At 44.2% G+C, this 25180-nt stretch overlaps 1 protein-coding gene across 1 annotated transcript in view; it reads left to right on the top strand.

Annotated features, from left to right (window-relative positions):
- TIAM2 (T cell lymphoma invasion and metastasis 2) overlaps window positions 1-25180 on the top strand; it is a 530409-nt gene that overhangs the window by 409506 nt on the left and 95723 nt on the right. The window contains 2 exon segments of the mRNA XM_025381328.1: window positions 6668-6840; window positions 10172-10396. Of these exon segments, the coding sequence (XP_025237113.1) occupies window positions 6668-6840; window positions 10172-10396 (398 nt within the window).

Here is a 25180-nt window from a genome sequence, read left to right as displayed (position 1 = left end):
TCAATTCGTCATTTACATTAGGTATTTCTCCTAATGCTATCCCTACCCCAGCCCCCCACCTCCTGACAGGCCCCGGTGTGTGATGTTCCCCTTCCTGTGTCCAAGTGTTCTCTTTGTTCAGTTCCCACCTATGAGTGAGAACATGCGGTGTTTGGTTTTCTGTCCTTGTGTTAGTTTGCCGAGATTGATGGTTTCCAGCTTCATCCATGTCCCTGCAAAGGACATGAACTCATCCTTTTTTATGGCTGCATAGTATTCCATGGTGTATATGTGCCACGTTTTCTTAATCCAGTCTGTCATTGATGAACCAGCTGTCTTTTTTTAAACATAAAGACAATAGGAGTAAGAATTTGTTTTGTTGAGATGAGGAACATTTTTTTATAAGCATTGCCATTTAAAAACTATAATTGCCTTGTATAGATTTGAAGAAATCTAAATGTCTTGTGAGGAAGCAAGAAGCTCCAAATCTGTACAGCGTTGATTTATGCAGATGCACACAGAGCTGCCTCGCAGCCTCTGGCATTCTCCACAGCCCCCTGGGACTCTTTGTCAGAGGAGCTGAGTGTGTTGTTCAAAAGCCAAACCTCATCGTCAAGTGACGCCCTTCCCTGTCACAGGAGAGAGCAGAAACATCTGCAAATACTATGTGTGCAATGCCCAGTGCCCTCTCAATTACCCCTTTCTAGCTTTTCTTTGCCCCTTATTGAACAGTTGGAGCTCTGCTCCCCCAACCGTGGAGGGCAGGCATCGTGCTTTGGTTACCACAAGCCCCTCTGGTACCTCTGATAAAAGGGGCAATTGCAAAGGTGTTTCATGTCCAAGTGATACCTTTTCCTAGCAGGCCGGTAGGTGTACAAAGCCCAGGGGCCTAGCATCCCTCACATACTGCAGTCCTCTTTTCCATCCCTAGATTTGGATGCTTGTAGACATTGTGGCTGGCTGAGGAAGGTAAAGAACGTCCCCAGTTTTTTCATACTGGACCGGCAGATTTCTGTATTGAATGACAGAAACGATTTGGAAAGATGAAATAATGGGTTGAATCTGGCAGGATTAAAATTTAAAGAGATAAGAAAGTTCTGCTTTAAGGTTTAGAAGTCAGATAGCTACCCAAGGACAGGATAGGGAAATGAGGCTGCAAACTGTTATGAGTGAGGCCAGGCGCGGTGGCTCATGCCTGTAATCCCAGCACTGTGGGAGGCCAAGGCGGGTGGATCACCTGAGGTGAGGAGTTTGAGACCAGCCTGGCCAACATGGTGAAACCCCATCTCTACTAAAAATGCAATAATTAGCTTGGCATGATGGCAGGTGCCTGTAATCCCAGCTACTCAGGAGGCTGAGGCTGCAGAATCACTTGAACCTGGGAGGCGGAGGTTACAGAGAGCCGAGATCATGCCACTGCACTCCAGCCTGGGCGACAAAAGTGAAACTCCATCTCAAAAACAAACGAAAAACCAAAACAGCATTATGAGTGAAAAAGATGTTGGGGTTTAATGTGTAGGCCATGTGTTTCCAAGGTGATGTGGCTGAAAAAGTAAATGTGATTTCAAAGAGCAAATGTGATCTTTAGCTACCTTATTAGAGATGCACCGTGATCATCAGCTACCTCGTTGGAGATGTCATATGATCATCAGCTGCCTCCTTAGAGATGCTATATCTCTTGCAAAGGAGATGACAGTCTCTTCTTTCTTTGCCCTGGTCAGAGCTGGTCATTTCCCTCCTTGTGGGCACAATATTGCAGGAGATTTGTTAGGAAGTGGGAAATTGATCCCTAAAAGGTTCTCCCAGAGGAGCCCTAAATGGTGAGAGAGTGAACATATTCCCTTAAGGGGTAAACGTGTGGGACTGTCTGTGAATCGTAGACGGAAGCTGCGTCCTAGTCACATGATATGAATAGTTAGAATGGATGCACATTACCCCATCATGTGTCATGTATCTACTTTTTAAATGTAAAATTTGTTTCTTAAAATTAATTCTTTGAGAATTTCTTCCCTGCCTGTCTATGGATTTGAAAACCCCCAGTATACATCACCCCAGTGGTAGGGGGCTGGACTGGGGGCCAGGGTGACTCTGTGTGTGTGTGTGTGTGTGTGTGTGTGTGGCGGGGGAGAGAGAGAGAGAGAGAGAGAGAGAGAGAGAGAGAGAGAGAAAGAGAGAATATACCACTTTGAGAAGCAGGGCCATAGGTGACGACAAGGAGATTTAGAGCTGTGCCACATGGAGGAGGGCAGAAAGATCTAGGGATATTTAGCATGGTGGAAATAAGAACTGGGTGGGAGTGAACAGCAGTGTGTAGAAGAGACATTGACTTTATTCTGGGTGTGCAGAGGTTAGAATGGAACTAATAGATGGGAGACAGGCTGATTCTAAATGAATGTAACCACAGTGACAGCCATGGGCACATGGAGAGATACTCCCTTCTTGATTTCTCTGCTACTGACCACATTTGCCCAGAGCCAAGCTGTTGCAGGCTTCTTGAGGGAAACTCAGGCAGATATCACTTAAGGACTGGAAGAGCTGATTGGCAGCTTCCTGTATTTTATCCCAAAAGATAGACCAGGAATTTCTGGCTACCAACTTCAGGGGTAGTGATGGACCTGAGTTGTCACTGAGCATTGCTAGATTTGTAGTCTTGGCTAGGCCCTGCTTTCCTAGTTTTTTGCTTGGGAAACACTTCAAGATCCATGGATAAAGGGTGCTTTGTAGTATAAATGTTATCAAGCACACATTTCTTCCTTTCCTTTGCAGCCAAGGCAAGACATGCGATAAAGATGTTTTCCCGCAGCATAACCTTTTCCATGTGGTTTTTTTCTACACCTCTTTCCTCTGGGAATTCTGTATGTTGAATTCTAATTTCTTGGCTTAGAATACAAGTTGTCATGTTTGGACTTCACTGTTTGGTTTAATCTTAGTGAAAAACACGTATATATGTATACACACACAGACATACATTTAAGCCTAATTTTAAATTTATCCTTAAAGTATCCATGTCAATAAATGGGAGACAGTTTTCTGGAGAGAGCCGTTATGAACAAGCCATCTGGTTACCTGCCTACCTGGAATGTGTAGGTATGCTAGGAACATAAATGTTTTTCAAGGCTTTAGAGGATGTAATAAATTTTTAACAAGGGTAATTCTGCTTTCCATTTGTCTTTTCCAATGAGTGGGTTTTCATGGAGTTCACTGGGGACTTCCTGGGCTGAAGAGTTGGCAAGGTCATTAAACATATCCCTCAAAATGTGCGACAGGCTGAGTGTCCGTGTCAGGAGAGGAGCTCATAAAATAATTTTAGGATACTGGTAATTCTGCCCTGAGATAGGCCAGCAGCAGGGAGGGGAGGCTAAGAGGGTGTCATAGAAAAGGTGCATTTGAGGGAAAACCAAGCCTAATTGTCCTCCTTTCCCTGGGTGAGATTTCTACTAATATTACCTCTCGATTCCTGTACTGCCATTGCTACGCCAATCTGTTTTCTCTTGCGGCTACCATAGCAAGAACGTCCAGTGTCAATGACCCCTCGAAGCCAAGACCAGTGCTTGGTAGGGACCGGGCAGTGCTGGGGGCCCCCAGCACCGGGGTGAACGGCAGAGGCTTCACTCACATGGATGCAGCTTTCCACTGGCCCCGGTGCCCCATTAGAGGTGCAGAGTCCCGTGAAGTTGAACTTGGTGTCATAGCGTTAAGATTGATTTCCTGATTTTAAATTCGATAGCCACAAAATTCTGCCTATTGTTTTACTTCCTGGCCTGGCTCTAATGTGAAATGTCCTGTTTTGGTTTCATGCCTCCAAGTTCGTAGTCTGTTATCCACGGTTTGTTAGGTTTGGTGACATTTTGGCATCGGCCCAAGGTTTGCATTCATTTCCTCTAGATGCCACGATTTAAACCATGGCTGTTGGGGTTCCAGTGTTAGGGAAGCTGGGAAGTGAACGTGAACCCATCGGAAAGAATTTGGACGTGGATGCAGCTGGAGCTGCTCTGCACCTTTGCCCTGGTCCTCGGGCCCCGGGTCATGGCTTGTAGCATGTGCAACGGAGCATCGGATGGCCTTACTTGATGGGAAGACGTGGTTTATTGTGTAACTGCTGCATCAGTGGCTGGAAAAAGATACTAGCCAGGAGTGCAAGAAGCAGCTCTGGCTATAAACCTCTTGCTACTTTCCCTGGTTTGTAATATTTGAGTTCCGTCAGCCTGTTAGTTTGGATGAGTTTTATTTGCGGGGAGGAGTAAATGCGCAGTTTCTTGAGATCATAAAGTACCATGGAGGGAGAAAGTACTGTTTCGGAAGTCCAAGCTTGGAGCAGGCATCTTTCTCTCTTGGCTTCTATGTGCCGTTATCAGTTCTATTGTATAAACTTGTTGGTTCATATCAAGACTTATTTTTAAAGGAAGTAATGAAATTGGAGAGACGGAAAGTTTTTAAAACGTTGGAACTTCTATGAATGAGGATGCAAACACAGTAGGATCAAGTACCGTGAAGTGGAGCCCAGGCATTTGTTTACAGTGAAGGCAGGCTGGTGTTTCTTTCCTGTCAATGTGAAAGGCACTTGCGAAGCACCCGGATGGTGGTCATTGTTATTTGTATGTTGGAGGTTGGCACATGAGAAGTAGTCAAAAAAGTTTATTGGATACAGATTTGAGGGGATAGTTAACCTATACGAGAGGACACATTTGTGAGCATTTTGGAAGCATTAATTTGCTTAAAAATTGTGTCTAATAATTATGCAATTTCTAATTAATGAAACAAACTCATAATAACTTCTACCTGCAATACTTTGTTAGCTGATGAGGGGAAAAATAAGCACTTAAAAGCATAGGTTGCAGTATGTTTAGAGTCATGTTTGAAAATTCAGGCACATTTAGTTTCACTTTTTTGCCTTAAGTCTGAGTAATGTTTTCTATTAGTTTCACTTTTCTCCCTTAGCCTAAGTAATGTTTTCTATCACTATGAGATAAAAGGCAATACTAAAAATTAAGTTATTTTACATCGCATTTGGAGAACAAAGTGGCTACTTTCTCGTAAATGGCAAAGTCCCCGAGGTATGTTCAGTTTCTTGTTCCCATTGATGGTCAGTGGAGTGAGTGAGTGTGGGATGTTCTTTGGCCTCTCACATTGAGATTCTCTAAATAATGTGGTGATGTGCTTAAGGACGAGGGCTTTGGGGCCAGAGGGTCTGAGTTCACATCCCTGCTGCTCCACGGGGCAGCGGTGGGACCCTTGCAAGTAAATCGATCTCTCGGTTTTCTCAGTTTTAGTGTGAAAGGAAAATAAAACCTGGGGACCCCAATTCATGATGCCAGAAGGAAAAAAAAAATTAAGCCGAAAGCTGAGTCATGCGAGATGCTGCCTTTCCATTTCTTTCTAAGCAGGAGCTACAGATAAAAGGTTAAATATCCCCACAGGTAGCTAGCTACTCTGTGTTCACCTTATCTCATGTGAAGTGCTGATTCACCAAGTGCTGGATGATTACGTCATTGACAGTTTCCCTGCCTGCTCCTTTTCCCTTGCGGCAGGTAGATTACCACGCTCTCCCTCTTTCCCCTCCAGCCCACTTTTAATTTTTAAACATTGAAGCCCTCAACATCATCTTTGGAGGAAGGCACAGACCACAGACTATTTCTGTGATTCTGTGTTCTCTTCCTCCGGACATGTCCATAACTTTGGCAAAATAAACTTCTCAATAGATCGAGACCTGTCCTGGATACTTTTTGGGTTACAGTAGAATGGGCTAAATAACCCTGCCCACCTTCGGGCCTCTATGGGGATTAAATAAGCCAGTGCATGTGGAGTACTTACAAGCGTTAAGCAACAACTTATTATTTGGTATTGTTATTACTGATATTACATTTACAAAGACATCTCATTTTCGTTGAAGTTCATTCTGATACAACTAGGTATACTTCAGATGCCACTTTTCCTTGTTTACCATGTTTCTGTCACATGCTTGTCTCACTCAGGTGTTTTTTTTGTTTTTATTTTTATTTTTATTTATTTATTATTATTATTATACTTTAAGTTCTAGGGTACATGTGCATAACGTGCAGGTTTGTTACATATGTATACTTGTGCCATGTTGGTGTGCTGCACGCATCAACTCGTCAGCACCCATCAACTCGTCATTTACATCAGGTATAACTCCCAATGCAATCCCTCCCCCCTCCCTCCTCCCCGTGATAGGCCCCGGTGTGTGATGTTCCCCTTCCCGAGTCCAAGTGATGTCATTGTTCAGTTCCCACCTGTGAGTGAGAACATACGGTGTTTGGTTTTCTTTCTTGTGATAGTTTGCTAAGAATGATGGTTTCCAGCTGCATCTATGTCCCTACAAAGGACACAAACTCATCCTTTTTTATGGGTGCATAGTATTCCATGGTGTATATGTGCCACATTTTCTTCATCCAGTCTGTCACTGATGGACATTTGGGTTGATTCCAAGTCTTTGCTATTGTGAATAGTGCCGCAATAAACATACGTGTGCATGTGTCTTTATAGCAACATGATTTATAATCCTTTGGGTATATCCCCAGTAATGGGATGGCTGGGTCATATGGTACATCTAGTTCTAGATCCTTGAGGAATCACCATACTGTTTTTAAAAGTGTATCACTTTCCTTCCCAGTCCTTTCCTACATCTCCAGAGATGACCGGGATGTGATTTTGCTTATGTGTTTCACAGGATGCACGCTGCTGTTTTATGAGACCTATGGGAAGAATTCCACGGATCAGAGCAGTGCCCCTCGGTGTGCTCTGTTTGCAGAAGACAGCATAGTGCAGTCTGTTCCAGAACATCCCAAGAAAGAAAACGTGTTCTGCCTCAGCAACTCCTTTGGGGACGTCTACCTTTTCCAGGTACTGCCGGTACTTTGTAAGTGGAGGTAATAGTTTATGTACTGCTAGAATAAGAAGGAACAGAAAAGGCAAAACTTGGAAATGAAATTGAATACATGCTTAGTCAGGTTTTGGATTTGGCCTTAAGCAACAGATGTTGGCCTCCCCTGACTGCCAAGGGCCTTGGGCCATCAGCAATCCAGTCATTCATCCAGAGGGCACTTTTCAGGTGCCTCTGAAGTCCCAGGCTGTGGCCCATGAGATGCTCTTTGGCACACAAAGGGAAAAAAAATCATGATCCCTGTTCTGGAGTAGCTTGCGATCTAGTGAGTGCAATAGTGAAGATTCCCAGATTTGGGGCTTTTAAAATGAAGCTTGGAGAATATTGATGGGAGGGGCTTGGGCTCTTCCCACGAATCTCAGTGGATGTCAGAGGTTTTCAGGAAAACTCTCATAGACAAATGCTGTGAGGTCTCAGTTCCCTGTGGGAAGTGGTCTTAGGATCTTAAGATTCAGGTTATCTACTGTTAGAATTTTCAGTGACTTTCTAGCCAATGAGATGTTGGGGAACATGGTGGTCCTGAGCCATCGGTATTGGGGATCAGGCTTGGGTTTGAATCCTGGCACCTTTGTTAGCATTGAGTTTGTAAGTGATCTTGGTGCCCATACCAGACTTCTCTGAGCTTTGGGCCCTTCAACCAGTGGCTTACACGAATACCTTAAGAGTAAATAACATCATGTGTGTGTGTTAAATGCTGAATAAATTCTAACTTGGTGATTAATATTAACTCAGAAGAGGTGAGAGTGAGAGCTGGGAAGTGAAGTCTACTTCTTAAATGCCCCCCGTCTAAACCCAGCACTTGACATACACACAGTTTTGGCTGTAGGTTACATCTGACTGGAAGTTTCATGGAAAATCTCGTAAAGCCTGGGTTTAGATCTCTCATAAAGATGGTCCTGGGTGCCCTCAGAAGCCCTGCAGTGTAACAGTGTTCTCTAGGCTGACTTTGGGAGTCTAGAATGCTCTGAAGTGCTCCCTGCTGGGACCAGCACTGGGTAAGCTCCCTGGGCCTTTAGTTGTACTGCTGTTCCAACTTGACTTAGCTTACTAGAGCCAGGGCCTGAGATTTGATTTTCCTTTTCTTAACAGAAAAGTTGCTTAAAAACTTCTATGACGCTTTAAAGCAAAGTAATGAATTTATGTTAGTCTGAATTGTAGGGAAGGTAAAAAAACAAACAACAACAATAACAAAACCTTAGGTTAAATCTGCATGGACTTCTTAGGGGTAAGTGTGAAATGAATATTTTATTTTGTGATTCAGATAAAACATCCTTAGTTTTCAGAGTTTTCCTGCCTGTGATCCCAGCACTTTGGAGGCTGAGGCAGGGGGAGGGCTTGAGGACAGGAGTTCGAAATCAGCTTGGTCAACATAGTGAGACCCCATCTCTATGAAAGAAAAATAAAAAAATTAGCCAGGCATGGTGGTGTGTACCTCTGGTCTCAGCTACTTGGGAGGCTGAGGCTTGAGGATCATTCGAGCTCAGGAGGTCAAGGTTGCAGGGAGCTATGATTGTGCCACTGCACTCCAGCCCAGGCGACAGAGACCCTGTCTTAGCAGCAACAACAACAACAAAGTTTTCCCAGGTGTTCTGTTTTGTGATCCCAGAGGCCACTTGAGGTTTGACTCTGTGACTCGAATGTGTGTGGTTATTTCTGGACATCAAGAGAAATGAAAGTACTTTTCAGCCTGCTTAGAATAATACCCATTTGCCCACTGTGCTTTATTCAAACTTTGCTTATTGTTTTTAAAATATTTTTCTTTTAAAAAATGTATTATTATTATTATTATTATTATTATTATTAGAGATGGAATCTTGGTCTGTTGGCCAGGCTGGAGTACAGTGGTGTGATCTCAGCTCACTGCAACCTCCACCTCCCAGGTTCAAGCGATTCTTGAATTCCTGCCTCAGTTTCCCAAGTAGCTGGGATTACAGGTGCCTGCCACCATGCCTGGCTAATTTTTTTTTTTTTTTGTATTTTTTATGGAGACTGTGTTTCACCATGTTGGCTAGGCTGGTTTCGAACTCCTGACCTCAAGTGACCTGCTCACCTTGGCTTTCCAAAAAGTGCTAGGATTACAGGTGTGAGCCACCACACCTGTCCTATTATTATTTTTTAATTGACTTGGGGACTTACTGTATTCCCCATGCTGGTTTTGAACTCCTGGGCTCAAAAGTCCTGGGATTACAGGCATGAGCCACTGTGCCCAGCCAAAAATAAAATACTTTTCTCTTATAAAAATAGTATATGGTCTTTGTGTTAGAAGTCACTGAAAAGTACAGAAAGGAAAAACCTTCATATATTCAAAGACAATAGTGTTATTTTGTTTCCCCCCAGTATACTTTATGTACATTCTTTTTTTTTTTTTTTGTATTGAGGCCATCCTGTAGATGTAATTTTATATCCAGTTTTCAAAATTTCATTCTAGTCCTAATGCTTACTCATTCTGTTAAAATTCTGAAGACAAGCATCCATTTATTTATTTACTTATTTATTTATTTATTTTTGAGACGGAGTCTTGCTCTGTCGCCCAGTCTGGAGTGCAGTGGCGCAATCTCAGCTCACTGCAGTCTCCACCTCCTGGGCTCAAGTGATTCTCCTGTCTCAGCCTCCCGAGTAGCTGGGATTTCAGGCATGCACCACCACACCCGGCTAATTTTTCTATTTTATTTATTTGTTTATTTTTGAGACAGAGTCTCGCTCTATCACCCAGGCTGGAGTGCAGTAGCATGATTTCGGCTCACTGCAACCTCTGCCTCCCAGCTCAAAGTGATTCTCATGTCTCAGCCTCCCAAGTAGCTGGGATTACAGGCATGTGCCACCACACCCAGCTAACTTTTGTATTTTAGTAGAGATGTGGTTTCACCTTGTTGGCCAGGCTGGTCCCAAACACCTGACCTCAGGTGATCCACCCACCTTGGCCTCCCAGGTGCTGGGATTACAGGCATGAGCCACCACGCCTGGCCAAGCATCCTTTTAGAGAGTGGCGTAATGTGTCATGAGTGTGTCTACCCTGTTGTTCTTATCACTGCTGTGTGGTTGGCTAGCGCTTGTTTCTGGTTTTAGTTCCTGTCGTATTCAGAGCTCCATGATGCTTTCTGCTCTGCTCCTAATGTTCTCTGAGTCCCTCTGAACCTGAGTTGAATGGTTGAATGTGTTTTTGAAATTAAGCAACTTGTATGCAGTGCAAGTACTTCTTGGATTTTGCACGTCTAAGCCCAGCCTGCCATTTTGGAGAGCACTTTAGTGGTAAAATAATTTGAAACAGGCTTTCTCCCTCCCTGTGTGTAGGCCACCAGCCAGACAGATCTAGAAAACTGGGTCACCGCCGTACACTCTGCTTGTGCATCCCTTTTTGCAAAGAAGCATGGGAAAGAGGACACACTGCGGCTACTGAAGAACCAGACCAAAAACCTGCTTCAGAAGATAGACATGGACAGCAAGATGAAGAAGATGGCAGAGCTGCAGCTGTCCATTGTGAGCGACCCAAAGAACAGGAAAGCCATAGAGAACCAGGTACTGTTTGTCTGCTCCTGAGTTTTCTTCTGTTGCTCACGTCACTTGTGCAGTGACTGAACGCAGGCTCTCATCTTGGTGGTATTTCTTGGCTCACATCTTGGTGGTATTTCTTACACCCTGGGGGAAGTAGTTTCTGTGGCTTTTCATTTTAGGTACCTAATGTTTGCTGTTTTGTGACATGGGTGGTACGATATGCTTTACAACCTTTGGCGGCTCTATGTATATCCTGAAATACTTTGTGACCCAAACTTAATTCCTAATTTGAATAGTGCCTTCTGGCCTTGATGATTCACTCATATATTGTCATTTTCTGAACAAAATCCATAGAATAAAACCACTAGAAGATTAGACAGGCAAGAGTCTAATACAATAGCTTTGGAAAACGTGATATGGTATAACAGCTGTTTCTGTGTCTGTGGATTGCAAGAAAACAGTAATTTTTCTGTTTATAACAGAGAAGCAGCTAACGAAATGCTTTCTTTTCTCTGCTCTGGTTCCATATTCATTTAATAAATGGCTGGTTCCTATGGCATTTGCATTTTAGAGAAGGGGAAGCAGTTTGAACATTTTTATTTCCATTTGCTCAGACAACCTCAACACTTAGACAAGTGTTAGTGGAATTTCGAGCATCCTTATCTTAAGTCAGGTTTCCTAGGAGACAGACTTTGATAGAGATTTAGACGTGACAAGTTTTACTGGGAATGCCCTCAGGGACAATGCCAGCCTGGAGTGAGGGAGCAAGATCTGGGAGGGACAAGTTGCATTGTGATGCAGCTTGTCCCACAGCGAGCTGTGGAGCTGGGAGGGCCCTTCAGAGTTCTGTATGGAGGCAAGGTAGCCGGCGTTTGTCCCCTCAGGCCAGCAGGGCAAGGCAGCTCTCTTCAGTAGAGGTCAGTTACCACGAGGGGATCTGTGTGTGAGCTGGGAGAAGGAAAGGAATCCCTCTGTCTTGAAGTGGGGATCTGGGTGAGTTGCTATAGAATCCACTACAGCGCCCTCCAAAACCAGTTGTCAAATGACCTGGGAACTTGAATGAGGAATGGGATGAAGATAGATAATGAGCAGGTTCTTGCATTTTTCTTCCTTTAGTTACTTGTTAAGTTATTACAGAGAAACCAGATTCTTTAGAAAAAAAAATTTCATGGTAACACAACAATTTACATATGGTGACTTATTAGAAAGGAATTTTACATATGGTGTTTTATTTAAATTGCCAATTAAATCATACCTCTGTTTATGTCTGAATGTTTAACCTTGTTTGGAAATTTTTTCATCTGTGTATATATGAAGAATTCAGCCTGAATTCTGGACATGGTAGCAGACACCTATAATCCCAGCTGGGTGCAGTGACTGACGCCTGTAATCCCAGCACTTCGGGAGGCCGAGGTGGGCAGATCACCTGAGGTCAGGAGTTTGAGACCAGCCTGGCCAACATGACAAAACCCCATCTCTACTAAAAATACAAAAATTATCTAGGCTTGGTGACGGGCACCTGTAATTCCAGCTACTCTGGAAGCTGAGGCAGGAGAATCGCTTGAACCTGGGAGGGAGAGGTTGCATTGAGCTGAGACTGTGCATTGCACTCTAGCCTAGGGAACAGAGTGAGACTCTGTCTAAAAAAATAGAAAAGAATTCAGCATGAGTAGAAAAAAATTTCTGGCTAAAAATAGGAAATGGATTAAAGGCATGCATTCATTGATACACCGAGAATTTGGAATAAAGTATCAATTGGCAATAGCAAAATAACCAAATAATTCTGACCTCTGCCCCTGATTAATCTTCTGACTCTATCTACCTTTGCTTCTCCTTTTCTCATATCTCATGTTGCCTTTCTCCCATCTCAGTTCTTTTTCTCTTGCTTATTTTCCCATCTGCAAATACTGGTGTACCTAATAGATGCATCTAGCTTAAAGAAATAAAAATAATTATAAAATAGGGACCCCGTTTCTAAGAAGTTATAATTTAGTTAGAGAGCAAACCTTGTGAACATGAAACTAAAGGACCTTCTAAAATGATCTAAGTTAGGTGACAGCTGGTATAGTCATCAAATATGATGGGAGATGAGAGGGTTGAGGTTGTATTGTGATCTTGAGGAAATGAAGACTTCCTGGAAGAATATGGTGTTAAAAAGTTGTTAAGAGGCCAGGCGTGGTGGCTCACGCCTGTAATCCCAGCACTTTGGGAGGCCGAGGTGGGCGGATCACAAGGTCAGGAGATCGAGACCATCCTGGCTAACACAGTGAAACTCCATCTCTACTAAAAATACAAAAAAAAAATTAGCCAGGTGTGGTGGCAGGCGCCTGTAGTCCCAGCTATTCAGGAGGCTGAGGCAGGAGAATGGTGTGAACCCAGGAGGTGGAGCTTGCAGTGAGCCAAGATCGCGCCACTGCACTCCAGCCTGGGCGACAGAGACTCTGCCTCAAAAAAAAAAAAAAAAAAAGTTGTTGAGAGATGTGAAGGATTTCCAGGCTGGGAGGGGGTTGGGCAAGCATGGAGAGACAACTGGAAGTGACTGAGTGGTGGCCTGGGGCTCTGGAGCACCCTGGAGTTAAAGGTTTGGGAAGTGATGAGAGTTGGCGGTTAGGTTGGACAGGCAATGCAGCTTTTTCAGTCTGTGTCTTAGTCTGGAAGAAAATACTTTAAACTGGGTGGTTTATAAACAAGAGCAATTTATTTCTCAGAGTTCTGAAGGCTGAGAAGTCCAAGATCAAGACGCCGGCAGATTCAGTATCTGGTGAGGCCCTGCTTTCTGGTTTCTAGAAGCATCTTCTTACCGTATTCTAGCATCTTCTTACCGTATTCTAGCATCTTCTTACCGTATTCTAGCATGACATGAGGGGCAAGGGGTCTTTCCGGGCCGCCTTTTATAAGGCCACTCATCCTGTTTATGAGGGCTCTGCCGTTATGACTGTCCTGCGCAGTGGATTAAGCAGCCAAGGATGAAAGATGCTGTAACTTAATGCTTGAATCACACGGTTTATTGGCACGCAGACAATTATTAACAAATATAGGTATTTTATCCCCATTCTCGCTACACACAACTCTTGTTTTTCACCTGTTAGGAACAGGTTGGGGATCTTACATGAATAGGCACAGGATTGGTCACAGAAGTCCTCAGGCATCTGGTAATAGCTTCCTCTGGCGTCAAGGCTGGAATGTTGAGGCTGAAGTGTTCAGTCGAGGAGATGGCAAGCCTGACTCCGGGTCCCTTTCTGAGTGGCAGCGTCTCATCCTCATGAGTCTGTGTCTCAGCAGAGCAGGTCGAGCTGCCTGAGGGCTTCTCCTTTTATAGTCCCTGTACAGGGATCCATCTGTGTCTGGTTATCTTGAAGGTTGGTGCGCCCTAGCATGTGATGCCGTCCCAAATTGGAATATCCCCACACAGTTGGTCTAAACAGATTTGGACATTCTGGGTGTTTTGTCAGACATCTGCACTCACACACTAACTATGATAACATATTCACACTACACCCATAAATCGCACTCCAAACAATGACCTAATCACTGCCCCTTTTAAAAAGGCCCCACTTCCTAATACCATCACCTAAAGCATTAAGATTTCAACGTATGTATTGTTTTTGGAGGGACACATTCAGCCCATAGTGGTCCTGTAGGCAAGGTTCAGATGGTAAGGTTTATTTTATACTCTGCATTCAAGGGGGGAATACAAGTTTTTAAGCTGAGGACAAAGCATGATGATTAATCAGGCAGCAGTTTGGAGGACAGAGTGGGGCAAAAGGTGTCAAGCAGTGGAGTGGCACTGTGCTGGCTGCGTAGATACAAGGGCTTGATCCCAAGTGACACAAGTTCAACAGTTTACATGGAAAATGTATAACAGGGTGTATCATTTTCTGTAATTCTATAGAATCTTTTTTTTCTTTTTCTTTCCTTTTTTTATTTTTTTTTGAGACAGAGTTTTGTTCTTGTTGCCCAGGCTGGATTGTAATGGTATATGATCTCGGCTCACCACAACCTCCGTCTCCTGGGTTCAAGCGATTCCCATGCCTCAGCCTCCCGAGTAGCTGGGATTACAGGCACCCGCCACCACGCCTAGCCCAATTTTGTAGTTTTAGTAGAGACGGGGTTTCACCATGTTGGTCAGGCTGGTCTCGAACTCCTGACCTTAGGGGATCCACCTGCCTCAGCCTCCCAAAGTGCTGGGATTACAGACGTGAGCCACCACGCCCAGCCTCAATTTTATAGAATCTTAAAGACAGTAACTTACGCCCCTGAGTGGAACTGTTGGTCAACCAGGATATGCCATTTAAACTCCAAAGTACAAAACAGTTTTAATGAGGAAGCCAAAACTGCCAAGAAGAATGCAGGAGGTGGAAGGCTTTGGGATCCGACAAGAACACAGCTGCTGACATTGCTGAGGGAGAGCTGCCCCCATGAGCCCAGCTTGCATCCTCTCAGGCCCTGCCTGCCCCTCTTAAGGGGCCTCACCCTGCTCACAGCTAGGGGGCGTTCAGCTCCGGAGCCAGTGCAGCTGTGCCGCAGGGTGGGAGGCCATGTGGAGGTGATGGGACAGATCAAAGAGCCTGAAGGAGACACGGTTATCCCAGAGTTTTCTTTGTACCATGTCTTACCCATGGTGCTGATTATCCAGGATCCAGCAGCCACAACCTGTTTACCCTGAGATGAGACTTGTGGATTCGAGTGTCTCAGAGTGTTCAGAGCACCCCAGTCAAAAATCTCATCCTGACCGTAATTGTAGTCCTGTCGAAGGGATGCCCAGCTTGGAGTTTTCAGGTCTTTGCGTAGGTCAGATGTTTAGGGCTAGGGAGAGAAAAGGGACATTTGACAACACTGAGAGGCTCCTGGCCTGTTGTGTGTGTGGTGGTGGTGGGTGGGGGTTTCTTTGTGGCCACAGGGAGTCTAAGCAAACATTTTTTTTTTTAATTTAAATTTTCATTAACTGTAATTGTATTCCCTTGTCCATAGTTTGTAAATGTTTAATTGATGACATCATAGTTGGTGCTATTCTCTGATTAAGAGGGGAGGTTACTTTAACATAAACCCTTACATAAATCCAGGGGTCTGGATGGTCAGGTGGCCTGAGGAGAAGCTGTTTTAAAGAATGAGGGTAATTATCACCTGTGGCCCATTATCCATTCTTTGACGGAATCATCAGTTTAGTTATTTTAAGTGCACTATTCTAATACTACTAATTTTTGGTTCTCGCCTACCCATAGCCCAGGCCCTAACCCCTTCCTATGTCCTCCCCACACCCCTTTCTCCCCTACAGCCTTCTCCCAACCCCTGCCGTACATGCACTCCCCTTCTCACGTTATTCTTGTGAGTTTCTGGTAACAGACAATCAGGATTGATCTTAGAAATTCTTGGCCAGGCGCGGTGACTCATGCCTGTAATCCCAGTACTTTGGGAGGCTGAGGCTGGAGGTTCACTTGAGGCCAGGAGCTCAAGATGAGGTGGGACAACAAGCAAGACACTATTTCTGAAAAAGGAAAAAAAAAAAAAAAAGAAATTCTACCTGAAAGTATTCTCACTGTATTGCACTCTTTGAGGTTATGATTTAGTCACATGTTCCTGAAGGGCTTTGCAGCGTGTAGCCTGAGTTATGTTTGCTGTGCCCATTGTCCTTGTGTCCTTTGTCAGCAGGTTGTAAAGACAGCTGTTTGCTCTTTTTTTTTTTTTCTTTTTTTTTTGACAGAGTCTCACTCTGTCATCCAGGCTGGAGTGTAGTGGTGCAGTCTCGGCTCACTGCAACCTCCGCCTGCTGGGTTCAAGCGATTCTCCTGCCTCAACCTCCTGAGTAGCTGGGATTACAGGCACCCACCACCACGCCCAGCTAATTTTTGTATTTTTAGTAGAGATGGGGTTTCACCATGTTGACCAGGCTGTTCTTGAACTCCTGACCTCAGGTGATCTGCCCGCCTCGGCCTCCCAAAGTGGTGGGATTACAGGCGTGAAACCACCGTGCCTGGCCAAGAGCTGCTTACTTTTTACCTTCAGACACAAAGACTGGGAAACCTTAAGCAGGAACAACTACTTGCTTAAAATTGCTTTTATGAGATATTTGACAAAAACATGTAATGTGAAGCTACAAAGGCAAAGGTATTTACAGATCAAGACCAATCAGGACAGGGTCTCCAAAATATTCCCTAAGCGTTTAGCTTTCTCTAAACTTCCTTTTAAAAATGTCTGTAAAAGAGCAGTACTTTATCCACTTAGCATTTTAAAACCTCAATAAATATACATTTATTTATGTAGCTTCCTCCCTAGCGATTTTCCCTGAGAACCTCAGATGTAGTCATTTCTAGCCTAAAAATAGAATGTACAATGTAGATGACATCATGCAAGAGAAATTCTCTGGAACAGGTTTTCTTTGAAGTACGTGGGTGGAGAAAATCCTTTTTGAAATAAAAAGGCACTATCACAGTTAACGTACTGACTGGACTGCGTACTGTCAGTGGTCACATGCTCTGGCCGTGTCCTGGGCCTCTTGGGTGTTTCTGGGGTAGGATGATGCAGCTTTCATTTGAGTATGTCCAATGTGGACCAGATCACACCGCCATCCACACGCCAGACCGCCTTTGAAGTTCCCAGGGAGGAAGAGTTGTAAATTAAGTCCAGTTAGTACTTTGTTTTCCTTTCCACTTATTATTTCAAACAAGTAAACAAGGACAAAACCTCACCACCCTTAGGCAGTCTTGGCATTCTCCCAGATGGCGTCCCCCATCCTGTCTCATTATGTGCGATTTCCAGGGGAGCCAGGCCTGCTTCTGTGGTTAATTAGGCTGGAGAGGGAGGAGGTGATTGGACTACCAGGGGGTACTTGGGGAAGGAGGAAGCACTTGCTGATAGGGTTGAGACTGCTCTGGGTTTTGTGAAACGTGGGCTTCAGTTTAAATATTTACTTAAATACAGTTTTAAAATCGTAAAGAGGATGGATTGCATTTAGACAACTGGAAACTGGTGAGAACACTGAGAACAAAGCTTTGAGGAAAATGCGAGGATACTATGGTGTATTTCTAGATGTGTGCAGGGGGAAGCAGTTTGAAGAACAAACCACTGGAGAGTAGCATATTTGTGAGGGGATTTGAGGGAGATAAAGCCAGATCGTGGAGGTGGTGCGTGAAGATGTGAACTTTATTCAGTAGGCAACAGGGAGATGGTGAAAGTGTTACTTTTTATTTTTTTATTTTTTAAGGCAGAGTCTTGCTGTGTTGCCCAGGCTGGAGTGCAGTGGCATGGTCTTGGCTCACTGCAACCTCTGCCTCCTGGGTTCAAGTGATTCTCGTCCCTCAGCCTCCCGGGCAGCTGCGATTACAGGCATGTGCCACTACGTCCTGCTAATTTTTGTATTTTAGTAGAGGTGGGGTTTTACCATGTTGGCCATGATGGTCTCAAACTCCTGACCTCAAGTGATCTGCCTGTCTCAGACTCCCAAAGTGCTGGGATTACAGGCGTGAGCCAATGTGCGCGGCTGGAAGTGTTTTTATTTTCTATTTTTTTTTGAGATGGAGTGTTTCTCTTTTGTCGCCCAGGCTGGAGTGCAGTGGTGTGATCTCGGCTCACTGCAGCCTCTGCCTCCCAGGTTCCAGCGATTCTCCTGCCTTAGCCTCCTGGGTAGCTGGGATTATAGGTGTACGCCACCACGTCCGGCTAATTTTTGTATTTTTACTAGAGATGGGGTTTTGCCATGTTGGCCAGGCTGGTCTCAAACTCCTGACCTCAGGAAATCTGCCTACCTTGGCCTCCCAAAGTGTTGGGATTACAGGCATGAGCCACCGCGCCCAGCCTGGAAATGTTTTTGACAGGAGAATAAGAATGTTTGGTTTAGTTCGGTGAGCATTTGTTCAGTGCATACTCTAGGTCAGGCAAATGTGCACAGATTGGAGACTCAAAGAAGTCACTGTCTCTGCCCTCAGGGTGCTTTCAGTCTAGCAGGTGACAGACAGTTGAGCGTACAGTTTCAACATAACGCAGTGATTCAGTGCACATGGCATTCCAGCGCTGTGGAAGACAGAATCGGGAAATGTAGCCTCACGTGCAGTCACGGAAGACCCTGGAGGAGGGATGCTGAGTTGCTTCTTAAAAAATGAGGAGTTTACCAGAAGGAGAATGGAGAGGGGGCTTCCAGGCCGAGGCACAGTGGGAGCAAAGGCAATGTGGTTATAGGTAGGTGGTGAGAGGTGGTCAGGGGAAGTAGGACTGTCTGTCACTCTCTCCTCCCAGTACCACTGCAGAAGCCTCCAGTTTCGCCCTTCATCCAATGCATCTTCCATACAACAGCCAGACTGGGTTGCATCTGAAAAGCACATCCGGGTCAGGCGCAGTGGCTCATGCCTGTAATTCCAGCACTTTGGGAGACCGAGGTGGGCGGACACTTGAGGTCAGGAGTCCGAGACCAGCCTGGCCAATGTGGCGAAACCCCATCTCTACTAAAAATACAGAAAGAATTAGCCAGGTGTCATGACACACGCCTGTAATCCCAGCTACTTGGGAGGCTGAGGCAGGAGAATCGCTTGAACCCAAGAAGCAGAGGTTTCCGTGAGCTGAGACCACACCATTGCACTCCAGCCTGAGCAACAGAGTGGTATGTCTCAAAATAAATAAATAAAATAAAAGTAAAAAAATAAAAAGCACATGTGATCCTGTGATTGCCAGATAAAGTCCCTGATAACCTCTCCCCACCTTGACCTTTACCTGCAACTCCCTGAGCTCACCCTTCTGCTCCTTTCTTCAGGTTTTTCCTCAGGCAGTGAGGACTCCCGTGCTGTGCACAAATGTGCCCTGCTCCCCTCCGCCCTCTTCATCTGGCTCACCCCTTCTCGACTGTCATGAAGGGTTTAGAGGTCGCTTCCTCCAGGGTGCTGTCCTTGATCGCTGTCTCGCCCACTCCATCAGGGAACCCCACTCCCCTCCCACAGTTCTCCATGTCTGTGCCACTGCTCTCATCTGTGGCTTTGTCATGATTTCTTCGTGTGTAAGGTTGTTCCTGCTATAAACTACGTGCTCCTGGAGGAACCGTGACTTTTTTTTCCCTCTGAACCCTTGATGCTTTGCTTGAGTTAGTGAATGTGTGGACCCACCTCTGTCTCGTCTGTCCAAGGATCTGTCCTCTTTACTGCAGAAACAGAGTTCTTCTCTGAGTCAGCCCCCACCCCACTCCCCAGTGTTCTAGGCCTTCTTCCTTCACCCCCGGCTAACAGAACCCCTCCTTTTGCCCTGCCCTGTTCTCATGCTTCCCCTCCCTGTTTTATTAGAGCCTCTGCCTTAGGCCACTATCATATGTGATTTCACAGTAACTCCACAAGGTAAAGATGTAGATATAGCACCCATTTGATGGACAAGTAAATAGACCCTTAGGAGAATTATATGTCTTTTCTTTTTCTTCTTCTTTTTTAGAATTAAATTTTTTCAAAAAAATAGACAGAAGGTCTCTCTACATTGCCCAGGTTGGTCTCGAACTCCTGGGCTCAAGCAATCCTCCCATCTCGGCCTCTCAAAGTGCTGGGATTACAGGAGTGAGCCACTGCGCCCAGACGAGAAGTACATTTTCTGTATAAGTACCACGCACTAACAGATTGTGCCACTGGAGTGGCAAGAAGTGCATTTGCTCATGTCACACAGCTGGTCAGTGGCAGAGCTGGGATTTGGACACAAATCTGTGCTCCTAATTCATAGGCGCTACTGTTCCGTAAGACTTGGGTAAATCAGATGATGCTTTGCTTGCTAACTAAACCAGGTGATGAATTGTTTTGTATGGAATAGAATCCTAGATTTACTTGTTTTTATAATGTGGATTTTTCAGGTTGATTTGATGGGAATTACATTGATTATAAAACTGAGTGAATTTCTGGGTATGGGAATTATATCTCAAAGGAAAATAGAACAAAACCGAATCTCTCAACTTTAGCTGGTTGTTCTAACTACTGCTGAACTTGAGTGTAGTCTATGTCACTAGCTGGTTCTTCTGTGAAGATGGGTTTTAGTATTTGGAAAGCATAGAACGGGAGATTTTTAGCTTCTTACACCAAGAAGGAAACATGAATTATCTTACAGGACAAACCTAGTAATAGGCAAATGACTACTGCGATTAAATGACTAAATGGCAGAAAATATTTTTCTAGGACTGCTGGGTGTGGCAGGAATGTACTTGTCATCTTTTTTTAAAAAAAAACATTATTCATTTGTTATTTTTAGCATTAGGCTTCATCCGTCTCCCTCCCACTTTACTACGGGAGACCATAACCTTTCTGAGTTCATTAAATCAATAAAGCTATGTTAGCAGTAAAGAGGAAAATTTTTCACTGAATTTGTGCCAGTGTTTAAAATGGGAGCGTTCCCCTGTAATTTTGTTATTAGTAACTTCCTTTCACAATGAAAGATAAAGAAAACCTCCTTAGAGTGAGTTTTTTTCAGTCTTCTCATTTTTATGTTTTGAGCATGGGCATTAAAAGGAACAAAAGCTTAATCTCTATAGAAGTTACATTTTTTACTTTTTTTTTTTTTTTTTGACAGGGTCTCACTCTGTTGCCCAGGCTGGAGTGTGCAGTGGCCCTGTCTCGGCTCGCTGCAGCCTCGACCTCCTGGGCTCAAGCTATCCTCCCACCTCTGCCTCCCGCATAGATGGGGCTATAGGCGTGCGCCAACCACACCTGACCGAGTTTTGTATTTTTTATAGAGATGGGGTTTCACCATGTTGACCAGGCTGGAAGTGTTTTTTTTTTTTCTTTAAATTTTTGTATCATATCTTGATGCTTGTCTTTAAAAAATAACAAAACATCTAGAAACTTATCAGTATTTAAAGAATTTAGGAAAAGGGGGTGGAGTGTCTTGGATTAAAAAGAACTGATTTTGGGCATTTTAGTTTTTGATGTTAGAAAAAAATATCTCCAGAAACATCTTGATAAATGTGGTCAGGTAATACATTACTATTTTGGTGATTATTATCATTGAACTCTACTGAATCTCTAAACTAACATACTTAATAGCTAAAATATTATCTTTTATTTCTTCCTTTACCCTTTAAAATATGTATCTTTGTCTTTCTTTTATGTCACCTTCTGAGGAATTGTTATAAAATGTTTTTCTTTCATGTTAACATTGCTTTAAATTTGGGCTGGCTTTGAACGTCAAGGCTGGTAGGATATTGAAATGATGTAAAGTGTTCAATATGAATAGGGCCACTAAATGAGAGTGTGGTAGTCTTACCTCCTTGTCTGTAGAATACCTAGGGGTATATGGGCAGAAATAAAGTTGACAGGTAAAAATATAAATGAAAGTTGCTGAGGTCATGGTTAGGATAGTGCACAGGTATCTGCCTATGAATCAGAAGACCTGAAATCAGGGGCCCCGTCATAGCTACTTGAGAGCGTCCCTGTCCCCCACATGTTGTTCACATCAGAATCAGCTTTAGGTCTGCTAGTCTGGTAGGGCAAACTTTTTACGTGACTCTGGTCAAATCGCTTCTCTTCTGGACTTAAGTTTCGCCTGCTGAGAAATGAAGGTATGGTAACATCAACTCCTTTGCAATTTCATTGCAAATGTTAACAGCCTTTCTAAATACTATAAGGTCTGTTGTGAGCCTATGGGTCCAGCACTTGTCCATCTTCCTTCCCTCTAAGGAACCCAAGCATCTGAATCTGGGGCCTCACCATACTTTTACTTGAATACTCCTTCAAGTTCCTCTCTACAACTTTGGTGAGTCTGTGGAAAGAAAAGTCAAATATTTCATATTGGTTCTTATTTAACCACAGATCTTCATTTAAGCTCTGTGACTGATTCTTTAAGAACCATGACCTTAAAAATAAGGTGACTATGATCTTTCAATATGGAATAGATATGTAAGTAAAGATGGCTTACTCTGCCACAGAGATCTACAGGGATGAAGGCTGTGTAAGTCAGGGGTCTCCAGAGAAACAGAACCAGTAGGATGTGTGTATACATGAAGAGGTGTGTTTATGTGTTTGTGTAGGGAGAGAAAGAGAGATCTATTATAAGAAATAGTCTCGGCCGGGCACGGTGGCTCAAACCTGTAATCCCAGCACTTTGGGAGGCCGAGACGGGCGGATCACGAAGTCAGGAGATCGAGACCATCCTAGCTAACACGGTGAAACCCCGTCTCTACTGAAAAAATACAAAAAAACTAGCCGGGCGAGGTGGCAGGTGCCTGCTACTCGGGAGGCTGAGGCAGGACAATGGCGTAAACCTGGGAGGCGGAGCTTGCAGTGAGCCGAGATCCGACCACTGCACTCCAGCCTGGGTGACAGAGTGAGACTCCGTCTCAAAAAAAAAAAAAAAAAGAAGTAGGCTCATGCATTTATGGAGAAGGGCAAATCCCAAGGTCTGCAGGGTAAGTCAGTAAGCTGGAGACCTGGGAGAGCCAATGGTATATAGTTCCAGTATGAGTCGAAGGCATGAGAATGAAGAGAGTTGACAGTGTAGTTCTGGGCTGAAGACCGGCAGACTCAAGATTGAGGAAGAACCCATGTTTTGTCCAAAGCCAAGGGGGAAAAAAAGCCAGTGTCCCAGTTTGAAGGCTGTCAGGGGGGAGGAGTTCTCTGTTACTTGAGGGGGTGTCAGCCTTTTTGTTCTCTTCAGGTTGTCAACAGATTGGATGAGGCCCACCCACATTAGGGAAGGCAATCGCATTACTCAGTCTACCCACTGAAATGTTAATCTCCCCCAAAACATCCTCAGAGACACACCCAGAATAATGTTTGACTAAATATCTGGGTACCCCATGGCCCAATCAAGTTGGTATGTAATATTAACCATTACACAGGTGGATCGCTTTGAGCTCAGGAGTTTGAGACCAGGCTGGGCAACATGGCAAAACCCAGTCTCTACAAAAAAATGCAAAATTAGCCAGGCGTGGTGGCATGCACTTGTGGTCTCGAGAGGCTGAGTTGGGAAGATCAATTGAGTGTGGGAAGCAGAGGTTGCAGTGAGCCGACAGTGCCACTGCAGTCACAGCCGGGGTATCAGAGTGAGACCCTGTCTCACAACAAAAACAAAAACAAACTAACTAACAAACAAACAAAAAACGCTCCAGTCAGGATAAAGATAAGAAGATAAGGAACATTGCTGAAATAGAGAAGTCATAAGGTTACTTTTCCTTTGCTTTTTCTACTAAATTAAATTTTAAATGAACTCTACAGTGTACAGTTTATTGAGATACTGGTTGTCTTGAAACTTAATAAGATATAATCAAAACAACAAACGTCTTGATTTTTATAAGGTCTCCTTTGGGCTATTGGGGTGTTCCAGCCCTGTTGACTTTCCCACAAACCTAAGCATCTGGGTCCGTGTTCTTCCTCTGAATTCACCTGTATTTTGTCCCAAGCTTTGGGTGGAGAGGTCTATGAGTGCTGAAGATTATTTGTTTCTGACAAAACTTTATGATTCCCTGTGTATGGTTTGGGACGGAACTGTCTTTACCTCTCAGTGCTGCTTTGACGTGTAGTCACATAAATACATTAAATAGTGCTTTCAAAAATACTTTTAAAACTACAGGACTCAGTGCAAATACAAGAGATTGTCTTCTTCCCCAATCTATGGTGATTGGCATAGACCTGGATTTTAGTTTATTTTATTTTGTCTTTTTTTTTTTTTTTCCTGAGATGGAGTCTCACTCTGTTGCCCAGGCTGGCGTGCAGTGGTGTGGCCTCGGCTCACTGCAGCCTCCACCTCCTGGGTTCAAGTGATTCTCCTGCCTCAACCTCCTGAGTAGCTGGTATTACAGGCATGTGCCACCACAGATGGCTAATTTTTGTTTGTTTTTTTGTATTTTTAGTAGAGATGGGGTTTCACCATGTTGGTCAGTCTGGTCTTGAACTCCTGAACTCAAATGATCTGCTTGCCTCAGCCTCCCAAAGTTCTGTGAGCCACCGCTCCTGGCCTTTTTTGTCTTTTTAATCCATCATGGATGGCATGGGCATCTTTACCTTCTGGTATCCAAGGACTCCTTCATTTTCTTTTTCTTTCCTTTTTTTCTTTTTGGAGAGAGTCTCACTCTGTTATCCAGGCTGGAATGCAATGGCATGATGTCAGTTTTCTTCATCCTCCATCTCTTGGGCTCAAGCAATCCTCCTACCTCAGCCTCTCAAGTAGCTGGGACTACAGGCATGCACCACCATGCCTGGCTAATTTCTGTATATTTTGTAGAGACAGGATTTTGCCACGTTGCCCAGGCTGGTCTCAAACTCCTGGGCTCAAGCAATCTGCCCTTTGGCCTCTCCAAGTGCTGGGATAACAGGCGTGAGCCACCGTGCCTGGCCACTCATTCATTTTCTTTCCTCTTACATCTTCACCCTCTATACAACCTTCAGAAAATATCTGATAAAGTGTTTTACACTGAGGCATAAATGAGTGTGATAAACTTTAATGCGTTATTCAATCTAGGAATGTCTACATATTATTAGAAGACAAAGGAATCCATCTATAATTTTGGATTTTCAGGAATCATCTGGAGAGAAGATGTTTGGGAAACAGAACTGAGATTATAGTTTTTACTGAACCTTAAGTAAGGTGTCAGTTTGTACCCATCCGTCGCTCTGGAATCTGGAATTCTCTAATATGGCAGAACCCGGAAGAGACTTGCTGTTTCAGTTTGAACTGTCTTGTTAGTCTAGAACAGGAGTCATCAGTAAGGCCGTGCACCAGAATCCCAGGAGGTGCTTATGAAATGTAAACTTTCCTAGACCTCAGACCTAATGGATAGAATCTTCAGGTGTAGGACCTGGGCATCTGCATTTTTAAAAGCCAACAGGTCATTCTGTCCATTCAAGGCTGATACCAGTAGGCCAC

The sequence above is a fragment of the Theropithecus gelada genome, chromosome 4 (assembly GCF_003255815.1).
Source record: "Theropithecus gelada isolate Dixy chromosome 4, Tgel_1.0, whole genome shotgun sequence".
NCBI lineage: Eukaryota > Metazoa > Chordata > Mammalia > Primates > Cercopithecidae > Theropithecus > Theropithecus gelada.
This window is presented reverse-complemented; position numbering and strand designations above follow the sequence as displayed.